The sequence below is a fragment of the Lithobates pipiens genome, unplaced genomic scaffold (genome assembly GCF_037356315.1).
Source record: "Lithobates pipiens isolate NorthernLeopardFrog02 unplaced genomic scaffold, aLitPip1_a1.2 Scaffold_25, whole genome shotgun sequence".
NCBI lineage: Eukaryota > Metazoa > Chordata > Amphibia > Anura > Ranidae > Lithobates > Lithobates pipiens.
Window position 1 is genome coordinate 199,999,303 of NW_027507787.1, and position 22,428 is coordinate 200,021,730.

General features: G+C 44.9%; 1 protein-coding gene across 1 annotated transcript in view; it reads left to right on the forward strand.

Annotated features, from left to right (window-relative positions):
• The first annotated feature begins 377 nt into the window (after nucleotides 1–377).
• Nucleotides 378–22,428, forward strand: part of RTKN2 (rhotekin 2) — a 122,470-nt gene continuing 100,419 nt past the window's right edge. Inside the window, exons 1-2 of the mRNA XM_077453798.1 lie at nucleotides 378–561; nucleotides 7,387–7,583. Of these exons, the coding sequence (XP_077309924.1) occupies nucleotides 409–561; nucleotides 7,387–7,583 (350 nt within the window). The 5' untranslated portion in view covers nucleotides 378–408. The remainder of the gene's footprint in view (nucleotides 562–7,386; nucleotides 7,584–22,428) is intronic.

Genomic DNA, 22,428 nt, shown 5'->3' on the forward strand with positions numbered 1-22,428 from the left:
ATAAAGGTGATAGGGAATAGGTAATAGTACACAGGTAATAATACAGAGGTAATACTACAGAGGTAATAGTACACAGGTGGCACTGGACAGGTGATATGTGACCCTCCGTGGCCCTTCTGCACCTGTTCGCCTAGCTTATTTCTATCCCTATCCAGAAGGAAAGTCCCACATGAAACCGGGGGGGAGGGGGGAGGGGGAGTGTAATTTCGGTCAAGCCGTTTAATACTGAATGTATTAGGTTGGTACGAAAATCACACATGAATGACATAAATGACTATAACGAGTGACATGATTTTCTCTTCTCTCGGAGCTCCCAGTAATCACCGCACAGTGGTACGGTCCGCCCTGTGAGAGGCGGGGCCTTGTGTGTCCTGCTGAATCCAAGGAGCGGGTGACGTCACTGGGACAATGGAGCCGACGGAGCTCGGAGGGGAGCGGCGCCAATTTCAAATGTTCCGCCGCAGTGAGCGTTATCGGGCCACCGTATCCAAGTGTTCCGCCCTGGGGATGGAGATCAAGAGGAAGAAGATCCGGGAGAGCGCCGTCTTCCCTGCACAGGAAGTGAGTGCCGCCTGCAGTCTGACCCGATACAACTCCGTCTATTGTTATTATTATTGTCTGTGCGGTACAATGAGCAGCCCCTGTATACAGCACGGGTTCATTCACCACAGACACCGCATGGAAGCCTGGGATCGGAATGGCATGCTGGGGGATTGTAGAGCCACACTTTACGGATAACCCTCGCCCACCACCCCCCCCTTCGGTTGCCGCTGTCTTGCGCCTCCCCCCCCTCTGGTGGCCGCTGTCTTGCGCGCGCCCCCCGGTTGCCGCGCGCAAGCTGTCTTGCGCCCCCCCCCTCCGGTGGCCGCTGTCTTGCGCCCCCCCCCCTCCGGTTGCCGCTGTCTTGCGCCCCCCCCCCTCCGGTTGCCGCTGTCTTGCGCCCCCCCCCCTCCGGTTGCCGCTGTCTTGCGCCCCCCCCCCTCCGGTTGCCGCTGTCTTGCGCCCCCCCCCCTCCGGTTGCCGCTGTCTTGCGCCCCCCCCCCTCCGGTTGCCGCTGTCTTGCGCCCCCCCCCCCCTCCGGTTGCCGCTGTCTTGCGCCCCCCCCCCGCTCCGGTTGCCGCTGTCTTGCGCCCCCCCCCGCTCCGGTTGCCGCTGTCTTGCGCCCCCCCCCCCCCGCTCCGGTTGCCGCTGTCTTGCGCCCCCCCCCCCCCGCTCCGGTTGCCGCTGTCTTGCGCCCCCCTCCCTCCGGTGGCCGCTGTCTTGCGCCCCCCCCCTCCCTCCGGTGGCCGCTGTCTTGCGCCCCCCCCTCCCTCCGGTGGCCGCTGTCTTGCGCCCCCCCCCCTCCCTCCGGTGGCCGCTGTCTTGCGCCCCCCCCTCCCTCCGGTGGCCGCTGTCTTGCGCCCCCCCCTCCCTCCGGTGGCCGCTGTCTTGCGCACCCCCCCTCCCTCCGGTGGCCGCTGTCTTGCACACCCCCCCTCCCTCCGGTGGCCGCTGTCTTGCGCCCCCCCCCTCCCTCCGGTGGCCGCTGTCTTGCGCCCCCCCCCTCCCTCCGGTGGCCGCTGTCTTGCGCCCCCCCCCCCTCCCTCCGGTGGCCGCTGTCTTGCGCCCCCCCCCCCTCCCTCCGGTGGCCGCTGTCTTGCGCCCCCCCCCCCCTCCCTCCGGTGGCCGCTGTCTTGCGCCCCCCCCCCCTCCCTCCGGTGGCCGCTGTCTTGCGCCCCCCCCCTCCCTCCGGTGGCCGCTGTCTTGCGCCCCCCCCCTCCCTCCGGTGGCCGCTGTCTTGCGCCCCCCCCCTCCCTCCGGTGGCCGCTGTCTTGCGCCCCCCCCCTCCCTCCGGTGGCCGCTGTCTTGCGCCCCCCGCCCCCCGGTGGCCGCTGTCTTGCGCGCGCCCGCCCCCCGGTGGCCGCTGTCTTGCGCGCGCCCGCCCCCCCGGTGGCCGCTGTCTTGCTGAGAGCCATGGGCACTGATTCCTTGGATAGAGAGTACAATTTCTCTGCCTCCATTGCTGCACATGAAAAGGTGCTGGTGCCTGAATTGTTAATTGGGGATCCCACTGGGGCTGCTGAGGAAATGGCTGTGCTCTTTGATACCCATACCCTCCTCTGCAACTATTTTTTCATTGGATCAAGCAGACAGTTGGCCAAGCCTATGCCATCAATGGTCGGTCTCCTCCTTTCCCTGTTATAGTACATTCTGCTAGGGTGATTTAGTGACTCCTGGGCTTTCTAGCATCAGGCGCCTCTGTCTCAAGTTTGCAAGGCTGGTTGTCTATTCACAACTTTACCAGGTATTACAAAGTTGATGTTTTGGCATTCTCGGGTGGGTGTTTTTGCTGATTAACAGACCCTGTCTTGAAGGAGATGGCAATCTAAGGTCCATAACTCATTCATTCACCTACAAGTCAATTTAGACAGGAGCCAATTAACCTACCAGCATGTCTTTTGGAATGTGGAAGGAAAACCAGAGTACCTGGAAGAAACCCACACATGCACAGGGAGAACATGCAAACTCCAGGCAGGTAGTGTCCTTTCTTGGAGGTAATTGACTCAGCGCCCACCCCTTGGTTGGTGGTTTTTCTTGTACTGCTTTGTGACTGTCTATAGCAGAGAGGGTACCAGCTAGGACCACCCATAGGCCGTGCTGTGTTTTTTTTTTTTTTTCTGCATAGTGTCCTACCCCTGAAGGTGGTGCTATAACCCTGCGGTCCAGAATTATGGAGGAGCCTTGTCTCTGGAGGAGGAGATTTCTTCCTTCCTGGTGAAAAAGCCTTTGGGGAAGTATCGGTTTCTTCTGAAATTAACAGGTCTATTTTCCCCCCCTTACAAACATTTCAGAATGCTTTCTTCGTCTGGCCCTCAACTTGCAAACTTCAGTCTGGTATCTCCAATTCAGAGCTCTGCCTTTTCGGACTTTCATTCCCCCGGCTCCCCATTTCTCTCTTTCCCTTCCCCCCCCCCCCCCCCTTCCCTACAAAGATAATGTCAGAAGCCCTGGAACCTCTGAAGCTAAGCCATTTCAGTCAACCCATATCTGTACGACCTGTCTTTTGCAGACTTCAAAGAACAAGTCTTGACAAATCTCGCAAGTGTCTCAGGCTCACCTCAAGAATTTGGGGTGGCTCTTGAATCTAGAAAAATCAAATCTAGAACCCACACAGGAGATGACGTTTCTGGGCTATACGATAAACTCTGCTTCAAAAGGTGTTTCTGCCACAGGAGAAGGTCCATATCGCTCAGTTCCAGTCCACTCAACCATGGCAGTCTTATGCCGCGTACACACGAGCGGACTTTTCGACATCCAAAGTCCGACGGACTGAGTCCGTCAGACTATTCGATCGTGTGTGGGCTGCAACGGACTTTAGCTTCGCAAAAGTCTGACGGACTTTAGAAATGAAGCATGCTTCAAATTTTCCCGACGGAACTCCGCCGGACCCGGTCCCCTTCGAAAAATCCGCTCGTGTGTATGCTACTCCGATGGACTAAAACCGACGCTAGGGCAGCTATTGGCTACTGGCTATGAAATTCCTTATTCGAATCCAGTCGTACGTCATCACGTTCGACTCCGTCGGAGTTTGGTGTGATGGTGTGTGTCCAAGTCCGTTCGGTCGAAAAGTCCGCCAGAACTCCGTCGGAACTCCGGCGGAACTCCTTTGGAAGTCTGCCGGACATAAGTCCTCTCGTGTGTACGCGGCATTAGGCCTTCTCGTGGCATCGATTCCAGCTATTCAGTGGGCCAGATGAATATCTTACAAAGATGGTCGCACCAGGAGTCGCTAGAAGAACACATCAAACTTGCTTCAAGCGTAAAATGGACACTCTAGTGATTAGAGGAATCCAACCAAACTAGCAAAGGATCTTTCCCCTAGACAAGCATCTAACGGACTGGGGAGCCCACCTGAATGGAAACCCAAAAGTCCTCAAATTGGCTTGAACCAAAGGCCAATTTTCTTAGTCTCTAGGCTTTCCAAAAAGTGGTAAAGGGACAACACGTTCAGGTTCTCTCAGACAATACAACTGCAATAGCTTATGTATTGAAACGGGGAGGAACCAGGAGCAGAGGACTCCTAGAACTGGCCAGTGCGCTACTTACATGGGCCGAACAGAATGTGGCCGCCTCAGCAGTCAATCTGAAGGGATCCCAAATCTGTTTGCAGACCTACTAAGCCAAAGGAGAGTGGTGGAAGCAGAATGGAGTCTGAACCAAGAAGTGTTTGTTTTTTTTGTATTTTTTTTTCCCGATCTCAGAAGCTTGGTGGCAGCCTCATATAGATCTGCTTGCCAGTCAACACAACTCGAAAGTACAGAAGTTCTGTGCACCACCCAGAAGCAGACCGGCTACATGTGCTTGGTTTCTGAAGAAAGCCAAGGGCCTCTCCGATTAAATTAGTGAAGACCCTACTTTCCAGTAGAAAGGAGGTAACTCGGCCATATACCTGAAAGTTTGGAAAAAGTTCAATTTCTGGTGCACTTCTAAGGATCAACATTTTTAGTATCGGTCTTAGAATTTCTCCATGACGGAATGGAGAAGTGGCTGGCAGCCAGCTCCCCTGAAAACCAAGGGGGTTTGTGCTCAGTGTGGTGTGGGTTGTGTTTTTAAGGCTCTATCCAGAGAAGTCTTAAGTTCAAGATTTTATTTATTTTTAAGGCACTTGCATGAAATAGGCCGGTAGCTCTTAAAGTTTTTCCCAGTTAGGATTTGTCTGTTTTACAGGGTCTCATGGGAGCTCCGCTTTGAACCCTTACAGGAAGCATCCTTACAAAACTTCTTAAAACGATTTTTCCTGTAGCCATCATGTTGGCAAGAAGAGTCAGCGAGCTTCAGGCCCTGGCAGTCACAAAACCCTTTATAAAAGTTTTTTCAGACCGAGTGATCCTTCAATCAGATACGGCGTTTCTACCTAAGGTTTCTACAACTTTTCACTGTTCACAGGAAATAGTCTTGCCCACTTTCTCCTCAGCTTCTGCCAGTCCAGGAGAAGAAGCTTTCAACACATGGATGTGAGGAGATGCCTGCTACACTTTCCAACAGTCACCAAAGAATTCAGAAAGTCAAATGCTCTTTTTGTGATATTCTCAGGCTCACATAAAGGGGAGTAAGCTTCCAAAAGCACACTGGGCAGATGGCTTAGATCAGCAATCACGGAGGTCTACAAAGCGAAGGGAGAAATGCCCCCCTTAGGTATTGCTCATTCGGTGTTGCGCCTGAACAAATTTGCAAGGCTGCCACTTGGTCCAACTACTCAATATTTCTCATAAGTTAGACTTGCTGTATGCTGCAGATCAAGCCTTCGGCAAGAAGGTACTGCAGGCAGTAGTCCCACCCTAGGGTAAGTTTCTTGGTTATCCTCTCCAAGGTTTGTCCTGAAAAGTGATTTTAAGAGACTTGGTTAGACGTGACAGTGTTTCTAAGAGCCTTTCAGGACATCTTAGAAGTGCTTTTACATGTCGGTCATGGTTGTTGGTTTTCTGTGCTTTGTTTTCCAGTATGTCTGAGACCACACAATAATACAAATATTGAGAACCATCTGGTTTTTGACTTGCCTAGTCTGGGTGTCGAGGGCCGGAACCACCGGTTGACAGACCCGCCCCCTGGTCTCTGCATTCCAAGTGTTTGGAACCACTTGCGCCACGCCCCATCACCGCACATGACGTCGCCGGCCGGGACCCGGAACCAACAGGTGGGACGCATCACTGACCAGCGGCGCCCAGCCGCCAGGGCCATGCCAGTGGACCCCGGGCACATAGACGTCGCTGCTTCCAGCGGGCCCTTGCATCCCCCTGAGCTGGAGAGACTGGCGACTCCAGAACACCCCCTGCCCGTATGGTGGGGGGTGGGGGGTGTGCTGGTATGGTCACTGCACACAAATCACAAAGGTAAGCCTTCTCCCTCCACCTTGGAGAGAGCAGCTCCCTGATTCCAGCATGCACTTCCACCATGGCGGAGGAGACACAATAAATGAAGCCATGATGGAAGAGGAGGAATTTAAAGGCTACATGTGTTTCCTGGAAATTGGGGGGGGGGGGGGCTGCGCTCTAAGGTTTCCCTGAAAGGTTCTTAGACTTACCGGTGACAGTATTTAGAAGTCCTCCCTCCTTTTTTTTTTTTTCCCCATTTAAAAAGTGTACATTTATATTATCTGCTCTGGTCTACTCATGATCCCACACCTCCAACTCCCCTGTGTCAATGAGTGGCTGCTTAAAGGGAGAGGAGGGAGCTGCAACAACAGATGGGCCATGGCAGCCTAGGGGTGATGCATGGCTCCTGGAATTTACCACTGTTGTCAAATGCTCCCTTAGACCCCATTCACATCTGGCCATTCCATAAACTCATGCAAAAGCATGCATTTATTGCACTTACAGTGCCATAAGTTGTTAATGGCACCACAAACGTGGCTGACAAACATGGTGTAAGCCATCTGGTCTCGGTGACTTATTGAATGTTATGTTTTTCAAGTCTATTTCTAATTCTATCCTCTTAGCCATGAGGGTAAACATTGCTGTTTTGGTTATTGAATTCCCCCCCCCCCCCACAGTGCGGTGGATGAAGGAATCCCCATTCTCCCCTCAGACATTGCATGCTGACAGCAGCACAGGCCCATGTCAAAATACACCAATCATGAGTTGCAGCTTATAGACGGAAATGTTTTAAACCTGTTCTTTCACACAGGTCTGTTTAAACAACTAACTTCTGTTAAAGCGTAACTTGACTTTTGTTGAGAAAAAAAAATTCCCCTCTGGGTGATCGATGTACATTGCAAGGATTATAACAACCTTTGTTGCAGATTCCTATACCTTTTTTTTTTTATTTTTTTATTTTTTTTTTATATTTACAGTTGAATGCGGATTGTAATTGCTAATACATTGCTGTTTATGGCCAGCTAGAAGAATACATTGCTTGGATCTTGTACTCTCAGGTCTCTAACTTTTGTATTTTGTGGTCCTCCCTGCGTTTTTTAATATTCGGTGCTCTGATGCCCTAACTCATCATGGTTGCTCGACCTGTGGCCCTCTAGCTGTTGCAGAACTCAGTCCCATCATGTCTCTGCCATTTAGAGTCATGCTTGTAACTGTCAGCAGCTTGCAATGCCTCATGGGACTTGTAGTTCTGCAACAGCTGGTGGGCTGCAGGTTGAACGCCCATGTTATAAATAGACCCATTAGTATAATGCTGTGCTTTCTGTAGGTCTATATAGTGCATACTTTCATACAAGGTGCTCAGATGCTGTATGGCAGTAGGCAATAAACATGAATTCCACCACTTGCTGGTTCATACACATGCTCTAAATGTTATTGTTATAGGAAAAATAATTAGCATTTCAAATGTGTTAATCTCAAATTTGTGTTTTATTTTCCTATGTATTAATGATATTATGTTAACGGTTTTCCTTAGGACAGCTGCATTCAAGAAAAGCTAGACTTTGAAGTTCGAATGCGGGAAGGAATCTGCAAGTTGTTATCAGTCAGCACTCAGAAACCTCAAATATTGAATGCGGTGAAAAATCTTATGATCTGCAATGCACGTATTCAGGTTTATATGAAACAGCTCAATTCTCAGGAAGAAAGCAGTGTGATTAATGCTGGACGACGGTGAGACTTATTTTTTGTGTATGCTTGGCACAGTGTTTTGGCACTATCTTGCCCGCAGTACATAGGTCCGAAATTACAATCCTGCTATTGATTAATCGCATTAACCACGATCAAAAATAATCTGTCAAAAAGCAACTTCTTACTGTGTGGAAGGCTCTGACTGAAAACCTTGGCATACTTGCTCACAATTTGCATATTAGCCACAGGGCAGTGGGCTTGAAACAATTCAGGTTTACTATTATACAGAATTTATATAGTGCCAACAGTTTGGGCAGCGCTTTACAATGTTAGGGCAGACAGTACAGTTACAATACAACTCAATACAGGAGAAGAATATCACTGCTCCAGCATTAGTAGTGTGTTTTCTATCAATGATTTATATAGCAGTCATTTTATTTTTGGGGGGGGGGAGGGTATAAGTACCACAGCGCTGACGGCCTGAATAAATACAATAAAGTGCAACTGTAGTGCATACAAAATTAAGTGCAGAATTGATCCCAAAAATATATATCAAGCATGTAGCCAGTGAAAGCTTAAAAAAATGCAAATATGTAGAGCTGCACGATTCTGGCTAAAATGAGAATCACTATTTATTTTTTTTTTGCTTAAAAGATCATGATTCTCTCACGATTCAGGTGGCGTAACATCTTTCACATTAAAACAAAAAATGGGCTAACTTTAAGTGGTTAAAATTCCACCATTTACAGGTTGTTTAAAAACTTGGCAGACTGCCTGGATTTTCTTCTTTTACACACACATTTTCCCTTTGATCTAAAGAAGGAAGTTGGTTACAATGTTTCATTTTAAAAACTTGGCAGACTGTCCAGATGTTTTGTTTTGACAGCTGAGTGAGCAGATAAGTCTCTCCACTTGTTATATGAAAGGATCGGCAAACTGTGCAATAGAGATCGCCAGAGGGTTGAATCGAGATCACGATTTTATTCTATTTTGTTAACGATTAATTGTGCAGATCTACAAATCCTGTATAAACTTCTAGTTGGAAGGTTCCTTTCACAGGTGCTGCTGTGATAGAAATAGAGCAAATCAATATTAAATATGTGACAAGTGAAAGTCCAAAAAAAGACATGCACATAAACATATAGCAGTTCTTAGTTGATAAGCTCCTTTCCCAAGTTCCTTTCAAAAGTGCTGCTGTGCTAAAAAAAATATCCTGTAAACAGGTGCATACAGGACCCACACCCCCCTTATGGTTGAACTTGCCAGATCCAATGGACCCCCTCCCCCCCCCCCCCCCCCAAGCAGTAGGGGGTTGCGGGTCAGGTAGGCTTATGCCCCTCATACACATGGTCGGACACTCCGACCACAAAATCCATCTTCCTCTTCCCTTTTTTTTTTCCTCGACTAATTTTGGCCGAAACTTGTCTAGCATACACACTGTTGCACAAAGTTGTCGGAAAATCCGATCGTTTGGAACGAGGCGACGGTACAAAACGTACGATGGGACTACGCAGAGGCCAGTAGCCAATGGCTTTCGTCTCCAAATTTTTTCTGAGCAAGCGTGGCACTTTGGGTGTCGGAAAATTTTAGATCCAGCTCTCAAAATTTTTTAGTCGGAAATTCCGACAGAAAAAGTCTGATAGAGCCCACACACGATCGGATTTTCAGACTTTTTCCGTTTTTGAATTTCCGACCGTGTGTATGGGGCATAAGTATGGTGAGTGGGGTGATGAAAATGCCAACTCCTGGGTGCAATCCTTCCTGGGGTGTTTTCAGGCACAAACCTATGGAGAAAGAGCCCACATAGTAAGGTACGTCTTGTTTAATTCATTAAAATCAATCTTTCCAAGGTGGAGGGAAAACTGATGAACATCAATTACCAGTCCATTAATCCAATAGGTTCTCTTACAACCTAACTGTAATTGAACGGGCATCGGATGTGATGTCACCGTGGTCCAGCAAGCTGCGTTTCTCCCTTCCCACAGGGCGTTATCAAAGACAGACAGTTTTTTATTTTTGTAACCGTTTCTTTTAAATGATTCTAGGGGAAAAAAAAGCTACTTGTTGGGTGTATGTCTCCTAGATGGCTGTCTATTATTTATGATTTACAACTTCACTGGTGCCAGGAAGTACTCCTGACTAAAGACTTGCAGCCATCATACAGACACCATCCTCTCTGCTCCTCCTCTTTCCCTGTCCATTCATGGAATACTTTGTATTCTGTGAGCAGACAAGGGGTGAGAAGGGTTGGACAAATGACAAGGCAGCTGCTGTATATGAGAGTAGAGGTCGACCGATGTGGGTTTTTCTCTGGCCGATGCCGATATTTAGAAATCATGGCGGCCGATAGCCGATATATGATGCCGAATTTTTTGGGCCGATATGTTAGGCCGATTTTATTTTATTTATTTATTTTTAATCCCCCTTGATCTAACACACCTTTCCCACTGGGGCGTTTTAAGGCGCTTTTGGGCTAAAAATAGCGCCTGTAAAGTGCCTGTAAAATGGCTCACCTGCAGTCTGTGTGAAAGACAGAGTGCTTTCACACTGAGGCGATGCGCTGGCAGGATCTTAAAAAAAAGTCCTGCAAGCAGCATGTTTGGAGTGGTGTATACCGCTCCTCCACCACTCCTGCCCATTGATATGAATGGGCACCACTGCCGAAGCGCATGCAATGCGATTTGGCAGCGGTGCTTCATGGGCGCATTTAACCTCTTCCTTGGCCGCTAGCTGGGTTATATGTGCCCCACTAGCAGCCAAATAGCACCGCTAAAATGATGGTAAAGAGCCGCTAAAACTTGCGTTTTACCATCAACGCCTGCCCGCTCCAGTGTGAAAGCGGCCTTTATACGTGATACAGAAAATTTCTTACACTTAAACATTTATTAAACAAAACAAACCTCCAATCAGTTTACTTGTATGTATGATTTAGATTAAAAAAAAAAAAAAAAAAATTTTATATATATATATATATATATATATATATATATATATATATATATATATATATATATATATATATATATATATATATATATAGTTTAAATAAAAACAGGTAGTCAAAACTTTACTGTTTTTTTTATTTTATTTTTATTTTTTAAATGGTGTATTTTTTTTCCCAAAAAAATGCATTTGAAAGACCTCTGTGCAAATGCCGTGTGACATAAAATATTGCAACAACCGCTATTTTATTCCCTAGGATCTCTGCTAAAAAAATATATATAATTTTTGGGGGGTCTAAGTGATTTTCTGGCAGAAAATACAGGATTTTTTACTTGTAAGCAACAAGTGTCAGAAAAGATTTAGTCTTTAAATGGTTAAACTGAGAACTTCTACACAGAGATGACTTAATTCATTCAAGTGTAAACATTGTATCTTTCTGTTCTTTTCTTGGCAGTCTGCCCAGAGTGGAGGAAAGGGTTGCTATGACGACTCAGTCAACTTAGACCATTCTATACAGAAGTCATTTCAAAATCTGGCTGTAGTTCTAAATCGGCTTTTTATCAGCACAAATCGGCCGATGCCGATTATTTAAAAAACGGCAAATATCGGCCGATATATCTGTCGACCTCTATATGAGAGCCCTAGTTGGAGTGGCAGAATTGTAGCAAAAGCTATGTTTTCTGATATTGAAATGGTAAAGAACAGACAGTGATTCAGGAGGTGGCATAACCCCCCGACATGCAACTATTTGTAACCCAGCAGTAATTTAGCACTCGTAAGAGAAATGTTTCGGGGGAAAAAAAATATGTTTTGGGTTCACTGCTTTGCCCAAGGAGGGCAACATTTTGCAGAGAATAAACCAATTATAATATATACAATATAAGTGAAAATGATGAACATAAGAATCCATATAAAGTTCTTCAGAATTCCAGGTGCACCACACCACCCCTTCCTGTGTCCCCACTCACCAAATCAAATCAAAACGATCCCCAGCTTTTCAGTCTAGGGGTCAATTCAGGATTAATAGTGATGGCCAGGAATGTCGGGTTTGGCTTCAGATCACCAGTTAAAACTTCTTTGAAAAGGTTCTCAGCCAGACACAGGTGCCCAAAATGAAAAAGGAATGGACTGATGGTGAAGTACCGCAAAAAATGGGTCTATTGCGCAAGAGAATGGATACTTACAAAAAGTAAGATAAAAACGGGCAAAAATGCTGTTCATGGCATCCGTTCCGCAAAACCGGAAGTGACATCAATAGGAACCAGAAATTATGTCTACGCGCTTCACCCTCCCACAGGACGTCAAGGACCTTGCAGGTCGTTGTGGTACACCTGAAAATTTCTGAAGCTTTTTGTACTTTTGGATCGGAGCACTTCAGTCGCTTTATAGGGACTGTCATGTTCATAATTTTCACTTATATTGTATTTGCTAGCGCTGTATTGTATACTGTATTTATCGGCGTATAACACGCACCCCAAGTTTAGGAGGGAATTTTAAGGAAAAAAAATTACATTTAAATGCCCATCAATGCAGCCTTGCCCATATGCAGCTTTCTCATGCAGCCTTGTCCACCGTTGTACCCTTGTCAGTGTCAATTGCAGCTTTGTCAAAACGGCGGAGGATCGGTGTAGGAGGATCAGTGTATAAAACGCACCCGTGATTATTCCCTGATTTTAAGGGGGAAAAATGTGCGTGTTATACGCCGATAAATACAGTATATTTGCATTTTCATTTATATTTTGCACACCATTAGCACGAGTATATATTTAGAATATAATTTCACAATGAACCAATTCTGCTGACAGGCATTTCATCCAATTATGGTCTCTGATTGTGTTCTGTTGTCTGCTTTTACACTGTCAAAACTGCTAGTGGATACTTTTTTAGTAGTTCTTAAAACGGGCCTAGATCTAGCCCTTTTTTTTTTTATTTTTTTTTTTTTACGTTGTAGGTCAATAGTTTGCAGGACAGGGGGTGTGCAAGAACATAAGTTGGACGTTCCTGCCTGCGAAAAAGTGCCACAGCAAAAATTAGGTGTGGCTTTCATTCTACTAAATAGTGGCCGTGGCTTAAAGGGACCGAGTGCAGGGGTTAATTTAGTAAAGGATGCCAAGGGTCAATAGAAGGTGGGGTTCAGGGGTCAATAGAAGGTGAGGCAGAGTCTAGTAGGCAATGAAGATGCCAGATTTTGCCTAACGGTCCCCCTACCTCCCCTCCCCAACTCCTGCTTCTAGCACAAATCCACTTGCACCCCCCCACCCCCTTCCCAAACTCCTTTCCAAGCACAGATTGTACCCACCCCTAACCAAATCGCCCTCTTTCTAGTGCAAATGTTACAATAAATCCTGTTATTGTAAACCTTTGCATTGCCCAAGCATGTACACTTAATACCAGTAGTAGTAGTAGTAGTAGAGATCTATCTATCCCTCACTCCTCACCTACATATTGCCCTCCCCCTTCATGTGTGTTAGTGGTTAAAAACCTCACATGAAACATGAACAAAGCAAATCCCACTATAGTGTGTACTTTTAAGCCATGCACACTGGCTTAAAAATCTCTGCTACTACAGGAGTTTTGAGTTCTATCTATAGAAGCAGCTCAGTGTTATCCTATGGGTCCATGCACATTAGGACGATTGCATGCATATTTTGATCTCAAAGTTTATAGGCTGAGGGAAAACCAAACCCTTCTGGTTTGCGGTTCTGATTGCAGCTTTCTGGCTTAAAAAAACAAACTTGTCGAAACTATGTAAAATAAAATAAAAATGCTCTGTATGATCGTTTTGTTTTCTGCCAAAGGAACTGCCATTTTTAAAGCCCAGTGTGCATCGAGCCTAATTTCTCTCTGCGGCTTCATTCCGCTACTGTCAGCATGACTACAGGTTTTCCTGACACCAAGAGAAAAACTGTGACATGGGAGGGGTCATCAGTAGATTGACAGCCCCAGCTCTGTTTCTGTGAACTGTGTGGATCTTTTAGCGGGGGGAAGTAGAAATAAAAAAACTAAAATATGTTAGTGTGGTTACATAAGTATGCACACCTTCTTGTAACTGGGGCTGTAGCTGTTGTGTTCAGAATTAGGCAATCACATTCAAACTCATGTTAAATAGGAGTCAGTACACACCTGCCATCATTTAAAGTGCCTCTAATTAACCCCAAATAAAGTTCAGCTGTTTTAGTAGGTCTTTCTTGACATTTTTCTTAGTCGCATCGTACAGCAAAAGCCATGGTCTGCAGAGAGCTTCCAAAGCATCAGAGGGATCTCGTTGTTAAAGTATCAGTCAGGAGAAGGGTGCAAAAGAATTTCCAAGGAATTAGATATACCATGGAACACAGTGAAATCAGTCATCATCAAGTGGTGAAAAATATGGCACAACAGAGACATTACCAAGGACTGGCCGTCCCTCCAAAATTGATGAAAAGACAAGAAGAAAAATGGCCAGGGAGGCTGCCAAGAGGCCTACAGCAACATTAACTAAACGACTGCGCTATAGCCGAATGATGGCTACAGCGAGACTCTAACTTTGGAAGGGCGTACATTGACCACCTCCCAGAACCTTGGTCCCCCGCGCTCCCTGGGGTGCGCACAAGGAAACATCTGTGACCAGGTAACTTCCTGAGGCCGGCCAATCTAGTAGGCCGAAATGCATAAAGGCTGAGTCACGTGATCGTGACCACTTCCGCCCATACCCAGAAATCGATCCCTTTGCTGCACAAACTGATCAGGCAGCTTTCACCGATGATATTTTTACCTGCTATTCACTCCGGGTGCCATGATATCAGGCACTCATACATGTGAGTTGAATATATTTAAATTCTTTGGAATAAAAGTTATTTTTAAACGGTACTGCGTAATGAGGGGTGTGTGTGTGTGTGTGTGTGTATATATATGTATACACACACACACACACACACACACACACACACACACACACACACACGTGTATATATATTTTATTTCAGGGTTATGCAAGTAGCGGACCTCCAGCTGTTGCAGAGCTACAAGTCCCATCATGCTTGTGGCTGTCAGTCTTGCTATGCCTCATGGGACTTGTAGTTCTGCAACAGCTGGAGGTCCGCTAATTGCATATCCCTGAGAGATAGATCTAATCTATCTCTATCAATCTATATGAGGAACATTCATTATAGTTCAACGGTCCAGAGGAGATCTACAGGGGTCGCCCCACACGCATTTAACCTAACTAGCTGGTCCAATCCTATGGGTGAGTGCACATCTACTAGGGGGCACCCTATTTAAGCACATAAGGAGCACGCAAACCACATATATTATGAAGTGTGTGTGTGTGTTGTTGCACCCACCAGAGTTTTGCATTTCACATGTTATTTTTAACAGTAAACTGAGTTTATTTAGTGAAATACAGTATTTAAAAATCCGTGTGACTGTTTAGATTTTTAATCTGGCAGAACACCGCTGTTTTGAAGAATCTGCATTAAAACGGATTTCAAAATACTGAATTACACTATATAAGCTGAGTTAACTGGTAAAAATGTATGACATGCAAGACTCTGTTGCGTGTAAAAAGATGTCCGCTTGCCGCCTTCTCAATGTATCCTTACTGTGGACGAGTGCAGGGTGTAGCAAGATTGCGATGACGAAACGTCACTTCCATTAGAAAATCTGATGAAACACCTCCACTTAAAATTTCAGTTTGTTGTTCAACTGAGTTGTACGGTTTATAGGTCAGTGTCACCTTAACCACTTCAATACAGGGCATCTATACATCTTCCCACCCAGGACCAAGTTTCGGCTTTCAGTGCTCTCGCATGCTACACTGTGCTCAAACAAAATTGTTATCCTTTTTCTTTTTTTCACAAATAGAGCTTTCTTTTGGTGGTATTTACTGCTGGGCTGTTTATTTTTTGTGATTATAAGCGAAAATTTTGAAAACCAATCTCTATTCAATTTTGAAAAAAGTAATTTTTCTTCATAAATTTGGAATTTGCACCATGGATACCCTGGGCAAAATGCCCCCCAGAATTTTCACAACACCCACTCATTAAAGCTACCCTGAAGGCCTTCCACAAGACAGTCTCGTGCCACCAGATTGCCACTTCGCCCGGACCCTTAACACCCCTACTGAATAACCTGGATTTTCTCCCGGGAATGGGCACGAAAACCTTTTGCCTTGAGGTAATTCACCCCTTCTAACTTCACACCTGGTACAGGCAGGACAGATCCTCCCGCATGATGGTCTGCTGGATGGCCTCTCACATTGAGAACTACCTTTTTGGAATTATAGACAAGCATGCCACTACCTGCTTACCCCCACAAGAAAAAGGAGACATTGAGGGACCTTACCCCCTTTGAATCAATATGCTCTGAGAGCAAAACCATTGAGCGAACAACCTACCTTATGTATGCATGTCTCCAGCAGCATGACAACACAGATTCAGTCAGGTTCAGGGACCAATGGGAGACAGGACTTCAGATCCGCTTTACTGATATGCAGTGGCAAAATGCATGTATTCTGGCCCATAAATGCTCCATCAGCACTAGGTTGTTATCACAATGGTACCCTTCGTCCACAGACCTTTGCTAGAGATGTGGGGAGGCTAAAGGAGACATGCTGCATATTTGGTGGAATTGCCCCCAGATATCCATCTTTTGGGGAAAGATATGTGACCTAATTCTACACATTACGGAAACAAAATTGCAACTTGCACCAGCTTGCTGTCTTCTACATATCTCCAATTTCTCCCTTGGAAGATCTAAAATATCTCTGACAAAACCTCTCCTCCTCATTGCTGCAAAATCCCTGATTCCTAGATACTGGAAACTAACATCAACCCCAACAATCAGAGAATGGCTGGCTGAGTTCAGTCAACCACGTTTTTGCAATGGAAGAAACGCTTGCTATAGCCAATGAAACAGCAGAAAATTTCAAACCTGGTCCCAATGGGTACGGTTCAAATATTCAGATGCCTTCGATAGATTGTCTACTGGCTGAGAGGCCACTTGACCCTGGCGGAACAATCCATTACCAGTTCTGTTTACTCCTGACAGTTCTCAATCGAAGGCGAGCTGGCGATTCTCCTCAATGAGGAACCTCATGTCCCGCATTCTTGTGTTTTTTTTTTTTTTTTTTTTTTTTTTCTTTATCTCTCTCCTATCCTTTTTCTGCCTACTCCCTCTGGGACTTCTTTCACCCCCCCCTTACAAACCACCTAACCTATAGGTATAATGCTATTTCAATACGGATGCCGGATACTGTATTGTGTGACTAAGGGTTGCAACGCAAACATCTTTATGTACATTGAATACGTTGTTTACTCAATTCCAAGATATTACGCAACGAGATTGATTTTTGTGTTTAACATACAAAGTTTGTTAACGTTACAAATATAGTGTGGTTCTCTTTATTGTAACTTCACATTTGCTCAATAAAATGTTTTATTGGAAAAAATAAATAAATTGGTGTCAAATGTTATACTGCTACACAACCTAGGTAAAAATACCCCAAATTGGTGTATATTTAGTCTGTGTGAAAGTTATAGAAAGGAAAAGCTATGGTGCTAATCATTGAAAATTGATCACACCTGATGTACTGGCGGCATATCTAAATTTCTTGAGACACTAACAAAACAGTGCAATTACCCCCCAAATGACTTCTATTCGAAAAGTCCAAGGTATTTAGTAAGAGGCATGGGGAGTTTTTTGTTTTGAAGTTGTAATTTCCTAAAATTCTTGGGAAAATTAAGAGAATCTTCTTCTTTCCCCCTTTTTTATTTTTTTTCACGAACTTGTCATATTAACAGGTTATTTCTCACACACAGCATATGCATACTTACAATTACACCCCAAGATACATTCTACTACTCCTCCAGAGTATGGTGATACCACGTGTGTGAGTGAGATTTTTAGAGGCCCAACATCAAGTAGCACTTCCAGGCATTCTTGGAGCATAAATTACACCTAATTTTCTGACTACCGTTCACAATTTTGAAGGCCCTTTAAATTCCTATCGCATAGCATGTACATGCCACATAACAAAAGATTACCTGTGGTTTTAGTAGTGGAGTAGTCCAAGGAGGCAAGCATCAGCCCAGGCAACAGGCAGGGATGTGGTCAGCGACAGCAAAAGCAGTCATCCAGGAAGCAGGCAGGAATACTGTCCGTGGTTAGTACAGGCAGAGATACTGTCGGCACAGACAAAGCATTGGTCCAGGTAGTGGGCAGAGATGTGGTCAGCAGCAGCAAAAGGAATTGTCCAGGGGGAAATACTGTCCATAGTAAGTAGAGGCAACAGGCAGAGATATGGTCAGCACAGCCAAAGTAATGGTCCAGGCAGAAGAAATGATCATCGAGCTTAGGGCCTGGTGGACGGGGGTAGAGACTTCTCCCACCCAAATCTCCTTGAAGCCCCTGGACTCCAGACCCTGTTCTGAGAACACAGAAACCCAAAAAACGTGGTTAACAGGCCGAGTTCGGTGGAAGTCAGAAAAGTGGTTTAAAACGTCAGGCAAAGGCATCGTTGGTAACAGGTCAGGGTCCGTTTAACATGTAGAAACGTGGTAGCAGACAAATGATCCGTACAGGTATTTGAAACAGGAAAAAGACTGTCTGTTAAAAAATAAGGGGAACTAATATCTTATGGATGGATAACTTCTTAAGCAATCTCTGATACATAGGCCAGATTGGGAGGGACATTGGGGATGATAACTGGTATCTCTTCTAACTCCTCCTTTGCTGCATACACGACATCTCTTTTGGCGCTGTCTTCTGGGTTCTGTGGGGGGAAATGTTATAGGAAAAATGTTGCTCTTGAAGTGGAGCGAATGCTTCCTGGGGTGGGTCCTTGCTGGTAAATCGGGGCAGTGACAATTATTTCCATATATTTGAGGTAGGTGATGGGATGTGTTGTGTTGTGGGGTTTTTTTTTTTTTTTTTTGATAGCGGACATACGAATTAAACATGCCCATATGAAAGAGATAAAATGCTACTTTTTTTTTTTTTTTTTTTTTTTTTTATACCGGTAACAGTACATTTGGGATGACAAATACGGTTGTAGCGTCTGGTCATTTGAATCCACGCCCCCCCCATGAGCAGATTATAATTGTGGACACATTTGGACTTCACAATGGGGCAGTGTCTTCTCTGAATCTCCACCATGGTGTCAGTGTGGATGGTAAACATGTGAAAATCTTGCTTGTCGTGCCACTTCATAGCCAACACTTCCTCATTTCTCAAATGCAGATTCCCCGCTTTGTAGCCTTTTTGATAATTCTATGGGAAGCCCTTCCTGTGTTTTTCTGAAGTTAAGCTGCTGTAGTAATGGTCTACGTATAAATTATATATATTTTTTTTAACGGGGTATGCAAGGTCCCAGACCATTTTACCATTGGATTCCGATATATGTTGGGCAATTGGGCTGGAGCTGGGAGTTTCTGCATGTGGAAGGTGTACACCTATCCAGTGGCTCTATCACAAAGTTTATTCCGTTTCCAGACCCATACCTGGCCCTCTTGGAATATATTATTTGAACTGCTCAACTCAAAGTAGATGAGGGATTCATCCCCACAAATATTTTGGTCCGGGACAAACTTCAGCAAATCGTTTGGAAAAAGCATTTATTATAGGGTGTATTTTTTATATTTTATACAATTTATCGTGGTTGGGATGATCTCGGAGTGCATTGCGGATTTCCATTAACCACCACAATACTCGCCCATTGTCATACGACGTCTGCAGATGGGAATCGACGTCCTGGGCTACCTGGCCATCTGGGGGGGTGCATGCGCCACCGCCCCGTCACTCGGGACCCGATGCGCTTGCCTGGTGGCCGCGATTGCCCGTTAACTGAGCAGGACCGAGGACTGTCAGAGGAGAGGAGACCGATCATGTGATCCTAGTACAGAGGAACACCGATCGGTCTCCTCCCCTTGTGAGTCCCCTCCCCCTACAGTTAGAATCACTCCCTAGGACACAGTTAACCCTTTGATTGCCCCCTAGTGTTAACCCCTCCCCTGCCAGTGACATTTATACAGTAATCAATGTATTTTTATGGCATGGGTCGCTGTATAAATGCCAATGGTCCCAAAATGGTGTTAAGTCTCTGATGTGTCCGCCACAATATTGCAGTCACGATGAAAAACGCAGATCGCCGCCATTACTAGTTTACCAATCGAACGCTTATTGCATTTTTTTTATTTTACCAAAAATATGTAGAAGAATACGTATCCTCCTAAACTGAGGGAAATAAACACTTTATATAATTTTTTGGGGCTATTTAATATAGTAAAAATGAATGCTTTTTTTTTCCCCCAAAATTTATCGCTGTTTTTTGTTTATAGCGCAACAAAATAAAAAACGCAGGTGTTCAAATGCCACCAAAAGAAAGCTTTATTTGTGGGGAAAAAGACATCAATTTTGTTTGGGAGCCACGACGTTAAAGAGACGCAGTGCCGAATCACAAAAAGTGCTCTGGTCAGGAAGGGGGTACATTCTTCCGGGGCTGAAGTGGTTAAGAGTAAAGGCATCACATACATTCAGGTTCAGTTTCCCCAAGGAATCTTGGTGTCAAAAAGATTAGAAAAAGAACAGAAGTATGGGAGAGGAGGAGGGATGGGGGTCAAGGACACACTAGAGCAGGGAAAGTTTATGCCTGCTCAGGACAACCAAAGCCATATAAAAACCATCATAAGTTATAATTGTAAGATGTTTGTCAAATGTAGATGGAATTCAGTGTCTGATTCAAGAAGCCCAGATCTTTTTGACGGTGGCTGTTCTTTTTGACAATTTCATTGTCACTTTCTTACAAACCAGTCTGTTCTTTACATCATGGACAGTCAGAGCCAGAGATAAGTAATGATGAGAAAAGCAAGACAATGAGGCCTGGATAAAGTGGGTTGTTTCGACATTTCTTCTCTAATCACTGGAACTTGTCAAAGGCATGTTGGAGTTTAGCACAGTTTTTTTTTTTTTATAAAATTCCTAATCTGAAAATGCTGAAATAATTTAGTACGGGGAGCTCAAATTTTGTCTTGGGAATAATAACCTGAAATAGGTTGATGTTGGTCGAGGAGTGGAATTTATAGAAACAAGTGTGCTTTAACCACTTCAGCTCCGGACCAATAAATACCTTAAGGACCAGAGGTCTTTTTGCAATTTCGCACTGCGCTGCTTTAACTGGTAATTGCGCGGTCATGCAATATTGCACCCAAACGAAATTTGCGTCCTTTTCTTCCCACAAATAGAGCTTTCTTTTGATGGTATTTGATTGCCTCTGCGATTTTTATTTTTATTTTTTTTATTTTTTTTTTTTGCGATATAAATGGAAAAAGAGCGAAAATTTTGAAAAAAAAAAGATATTTTCTTCTTTTTGTTATAAGAAAAATCGAATAAACTAAATTTTAGTCATACATTGAGGGCAAAATTTATTCAGCCACATGTCTTTAGTAAAAAAAAATGTCAATAAGCGTATATTTTTTGGTTTGCGCAAAAGTTATAGCGTCTACAAACTAGAGTACATTTTCTGGAATTTACACAGCTTTTAATTTATGACTGCCGATCTCATTTCTTGAGGTGCTAAAATGGCAGGGCAGTACAAATCCCCCCCAAATGACCCCATTTTGGAAAGTAGACACCCCAAGGAAATTGCTGATGGGTATGTTGAGCCCATTGAATATTTATTTTTTTTGTCCTAAGGGATTGAATAATGACAAAAAAAAAAAAAAAAATTTTTTTACAAAAAGTTGTCACTAAATGATATATTGCTCACACATGCCATGGTTATATGTGGAATTGCACCCCAAAATATATTCCGCTACTTCTCCCGAGTATGGGGATACCACATGTGTGGGACTTTTTGGGAGTCTAGTCGCGCACGGCACCCCGAAAACCAATCACCACCTTCAGGATTTCTAAGGGTGCAAATTTTTGATTTAACTCCTCACTACCTATCACAGTTTCGAAGGCCATAAAATGCCAAAATAGCACAAAACCCCCCCAAATGACCCCATTTTGGAAAGTAGACACCCCAAGCTATTTACTGAGAGGCATATTGAGTCCATGGAATATTTTATATTTTGCCAAAAGTTGCGGGAATATTACAAACTTTTTTTTTTTTTGCACAAAGTTGTCACTAAATGATATATTGCTCACACATGCTATGGGCAGAAGTCAAATTACACCCCAAAATAAATTCAGCTGCTTCTCCCGAGTATGGGGATACCACATGTGGGGGACTTTTTGGGAGCCTAGCCACGTACGGGACCCCGAAAACCAAGCACTGCCTTCCGGATTTGAATATAAAATGCTACCAAAAAACCTGTTAGCGATGGCAGGGATCAGGCCTGACTCTGCGATCGCTGCAGTTATGTGTTTAGTGTTTTGTAAGTGACAGTGATTGATCGATACTGCACTTGGGTGGGCTGGGCAGAGGGGCAAAACGCAGGTGCCAGCAGGTATTTGGGCTGATCCCGCTAACAATGCGTTTTTTTGGAACCCTAAACTGCTGGGGACGCTAGTATAGATCTGATCAGATATTGATCTGTTCAGATTCTATACCACTACGGGAGGTGTATGCTTTGTGTGTGGGTGTTAGCGGTACTGGCACTAACCTAGCGCTGCCTGGGGCGACGCAGACCCTGACCCTAAAACCTAATTGATATCACCCGACGGGTGATCAGGGGGTTAAACCTTTATTGGGTAATAAATGGTGGGTGCCCTGATGCTATAAAAAACAAACTAACCAGAGTCACCCGTAACACTTATACGGTGATCAGTGGTGAAAGGGTTAACTAGGAGCAATCAGGGGGTTCAAATTTTTATTAGGTAGTATATGGGGGTCCCTGGCGCTATATAAAAACCTGACGGGGAACCTAAATAACTAACTGGCTAACCAGCGTCACCAGTGACACTTGTACTGTGATCACTGGTGAAAGGGGGTGAAAGGGTTAACTAGCAGCAATCAGGGGGTTAAAAC